The 2,445-nt window shown below is 39.3% G+C and overlaps 1 protein-coding gene across 1 annotated transcript in view; it reads right to left on the bottom strand.

Moving 5' to 3' along the window:
* Positions 1–708: 708 nt before the first annotated feature.
* Camlg (calcium modulating ligand) overlaps positions 709–2,445 on the bottom strand; it is a gene marked incomplete at its 5' end in the record, with an annotated part of 7,906 nt that continues 6,169 nt past the window's right edge. The window contains 1 exon segment of the mRNA XM_008846852.3: positions 709–1,433. Coding sequence (XP_008845074.1) covers positions 1,242–1,433 — 192 coding nt within the window.

Raw genomic sequence — 2,445 nt, 5'->3', positions numbered from 1 at the left:
TAGTGAGTTCCAGGACAGCTGGGGCTACAGGGAGGCCCTGTCTCAAAAGACAAAAAAAAAAAAAGTATTTATGCTATTGCATTGCCTAAGTTACTTAGATTCTACTGTAAAATTTGTTTTTAGTTTGCTTTTAAAAGAGACTGAAATGGTGGCTCAAGCCTTTAATCCCAGCCCTCAAGAGGCAGAGGCAGGCAGATCTCTGCAAGATCGAGGCCACCCTGGTCTACATCCTGACTTCCAGAAGGGTTGGGACAAGGGAGACCCTGTTTAAAAAAAAAAGTACAAGATACTTCTGGGGTTGGGCATGCAGCTCAATGAGACAGCACTAAGCACAGCAAAAACAACAAAAACAAACCAAGAAAAACCACAGGAGCCGGGCGTGGCGCATGCCTTTGATCCTGGCACTTGGGAGGCAGAAACAGGAGGATCTCTGTGAGTTTGAGGCCAGCCTGGTCTACATAGTGAGTTGCAGGCCAGCTGGGCCACAGGGAGACCCTGTCTCCAAAAAAAAACAACCAAAAGAACAAAAACATAAAAACATCTCATACTTGTGAGAACTGAAAACTTACAAAGAAAATTTTCCAATTAAGAGTGCACATACAGCAAATAAAATTAATCCCCACTCTGGGATGCCACAGATTCAAAGCAGGACCTCACACATGCTCAACAAGCACTCTGTCACTGAGCTATACTACTGGCCCATATATATGAACTTTAAGCATTTATTTAAATATCTGTGATAGAGAAAAAAATCAAGATATTAGTTCAAGGAAAAATAAAGCTGGATACCTCCTTCACCCCTTGTGTTAAGATGTGCAGACTTAACATAAGACAATTCCTTTCATTTTATTTTTATGATGGTTTCATTTCTCAGGACAGAATGACACAAATACAAGGTGCAGTCCTTCAGGCTGGCTGAATCATGTCTATCTACTCCCCTAAAAGCACTAACTCAATCCCTCTAAGAGGAATTACAAATCTCAGAAGTTAGGGGAAACATTTAAGACTTGGGTTTTTAATTAAACAAAACAAAAACCATTGAGGACACTGTTGCTCTATTCAGTCCTAATACAAATTCAACCCTTTTAAATCAGGGAACCTAATAAATTGGTTTTATAACCTCTGTAAAGTAAAAGAATTACATGAAGGTGTAAACCAATTTGCTTCCATTAGGGACATCACAATATAGAAGAGAAATTGATTTCTACTTTATAAACGTCTCTTTCTGAGTTCTTCAGGTTTCACGGTACTTCAGAGCCCCAATAATCAAGCAGTTCATGACAAAAAATAAAAGTGAAGAAGTAGACACAGAGATCTGTGAAGACTTCTCCCATTTTGCTATAGGTATCCATTGATCGATTAATCACTTCTGCAGGAATTCCAGATAGCAAAAGTGCAGCTGTTAGCACTGTTGTCTTTATCTTCTTTTCACCCTGCATAAGAAAAAGTCAATTACAAACATGATCAATATTGCTATCTCTCCTGTTTCAAAGCTGTTAATGAAATGTCCAAACAACAACATGGCTACATTCACTAAGCACATTATAATAAGCAGTAAATTACTAGGCAATAGCAGACAACATTCTCCCCTGCAAACCTTTTTAAAATGTGTCATTTTTGGAGGCAAGACGTAAATACAACTTTACAGACATATAATAGCATAAGACAAAACAAGAAAAGCTTTACTAGTCAGTACATAAACACACGCTAAATGAATGACATGAGTACGTGTGGTGGGGACTGAAAGGAGGCAGATCCTGCTGTAAAGTATAAGGAAGGATCTGCAGGTGCAGTACCAGGCAGGCCTAGGGTTTGATGCCAGCACAACAGTACTACAAAAATGTCTAAGAAAGGACTTCAGCAGACTAGAGAGATGGCTCAGTGGTCAAGAACACTGGCTGTTCTTGCAGAAGACCAGGGTTCAAATCCCAGCACACACATGGCAGCTAATAACTGCCTGTAACTCCAGTTTCCGGGGATCCAATGGCCTCTTCTGTCCTCCAAGAGCATTGTACAACATAGATGCACTTACATACATGCAGCCAATACACACATACACATAAAATAAAAATAATAAATACAATTTTAATTTTTAAAAAAGGACTTCAGGGCTGGAGAGCTGGCGCAGCCATTAAAGGCTCAGGTTCACAACCAAAAAAAAGGACTTCAGAGGGAGAAAACTGGTCTTCAAGGATGCACAGGATACCGATTACCAGAGGGAAAGGAGGAATCTTATAATCTAGGTCTCATGACAACAAAAGCCAGTAGCAAAGGTGTAATGAGGAGTTAATTATTTCAAACAAAATCACAGGAACATCCTGTAGGACCCTAACTGCTGTACTAAGAAATGGACACTGGTTATTCATGTAGCAGGAAGTCACTAAACAGCTCAGGGCAAAGAGAATATTTATTCCATTTTCTAGTTTCATTTAAAAATATTAAATA

Source organism: Nannospalax galili, unplaced genomic scaffold (assembly GCF_000622305.1).
Source record: "Nannospalax galili isolate Female #2095 unplaced genomic scaffold, S.galili_v1.0 scaffold1830, whole genome shotgun sequence".
Classification (NCBI taxonomy): Eukaryota; Metazoa; Chordata; class Mammalia; order Rodentia; family Spalacidae; genus Nannospalax; species Nannospalax galili.
The sequence above is the reverse complement of the archived record's forward strand: the minus strand, read 5'-3'. Positions and strand labels throughout refer to the sequence as shown.